The sequence below is a fragment of the Penaeus monodon genome, chromosome 15, assembly GCF_015228065.2.
Source record: "Penaeus monodon isolate SGIC_2016 chromosome 15, NSTDA_Pmon_1, whole genome shotgun sequence".
Taxonomy (NCBI): Eukaryota; Metazoa; Arthropoda; class Malacostraca; order Decapoda; family Penaeidae; genus Penaeus; species Penaeus monodon.
The window spans coordinates 37236319-37237845 of NC_051400.1; the positions used below are offsets into that span (position 1 = coordinate 37236319).

The 1527-nt window shown below is 37.7% G+C and overlaps 1 protein-coding gene across 1 annotated transcript in view; it reads right to left on the reverse strand.

The window, feature by feature from the left end:
- Positions 1 to 1375, reverse strand: part of LOC119582167 — a gene marked incomplete in the record, with an annotated part of 7313 nt that extends 5938 nt beyond the window's left edge. The window contains 1 exon segment of the mRNA XM_037930404.1: positions 1224 to 1375. Coding sequence (XP_037786332.1) covers positions 1224 to 1297 — 74 coding nt within the window.
- Positions 1376 to 1527: the final 152 nt, after the last annotated feature.

Here is a 1527-nt window from a genome sequence, read left to right on the forward strand (position 1 = left end):
AAAAAGATTTAAATAAATAATATCTAAGGAAAAAATTTATATTATATAGCTCTTATAAAATAAAATTAATATATTTTAAAATATAAATATATATTTAAAAAATATTTTAAGAACCAAAAACACCAAAACCAAGCACCAAAAAAATTCTTTTAAAATAATTGATATAATATAAAATTTTAAATAATAATTTTAAATTTTATAATAATTATGTGTTGTGTGTGTGTGAAGTATTTATATGTACAGCACCCAAGAGTGTGTAGAACGGTGAAAGGACCAGTCACAGAAGACGGAACAAATTGTGATATCTCAAACCAGACTGGGCTCTTCGGATTAACGAACTGGATACTGAAAGTACTTTTGGACAAGCATATACAGCATGCAGAATGTCCAGGAGCAGGAAATGAATCCGGTTGCAGGAGGCGAGCCAGGGTCAAAGAATTCCAGGAAAGTCAGGTCATCCATATTTATTTTTTAATTGAATGTAGCTTTCGCAGATGAATGTGCATAATAAATGATAACAACCAATTTCAAGATATAACGAAAAAGAAGTGATACCAATTCCTGATCGATAAATACGCTGTCACAAATATCAAATAATGTCTACGAAATAATGAAAAGTCACGCACACACGTTACTACGTGCTACTAATACCACAGGTGTGAGTGCGGCCCGTGTGTGGTGAAACACATGTGCGAACAAAATTTCTTCTTTTTTTTCGTCTATGTCACATTTAACGCGTTTCTCTGAGGTGGCTCAGATAAGATAATGACTGGAAAATAAAATTAATCGAAAGCATTGGTACTGTGTGTAGGAAATATGCGCACACTGCTTTTGCAATAGTTATTCATGGTTATCAAGATCACATTTGTATTACTGAAAAAAAAAACTCCGGCGGTGTGTTTACGTCACGAATGTTCCGTGGAGTGTGCATGACTCAGTCTTGATGTCCCAAGTTTTCGGCATAACGTTAGCTTCTTTCCCTACCACACAGCAGATCTAGATACTGCATATACTCCACTCAGAACTTGCGGATATACATTTCACTACCGCCTGGTACACTCGAATTGCAATGAATATTCAGTAAATCTAATAAGAGATACCATTAACCAAAAAACATGTATTCCAGACATCCCTTGTAGGGAAGAGCGTGCGGCACAACCCTCTTTTCGGCTATTTCCATCCGGCGTAGTTTCGCAAATAAGCATCTTCACCCTCTCACTTACGGCTGGATATTAGTTGCAGATTTACCACAAGGCAAATTCTCGAAAACGTTCCGAAAATCTTCAAACTCCGCCATACTAGCTAGCGGAGCCGTTGCCACACGTAGACTCGTTGCTTAGGTCCACGAGGTTCGTTCGATCAATAAGAGCCTGAGGAGGTGGTTTGACCGTGCGCGGCGCAGATTGAATTTGGACGGGCCCTCTGCGGTGTTATCGGGCTCATCATAGGTATAGGTTGAGAACGTAGGCTGAGCTATGTGAATGCAGTTAATGCAATTAGCATTCTATATTTCATTTTCGCCAAAAA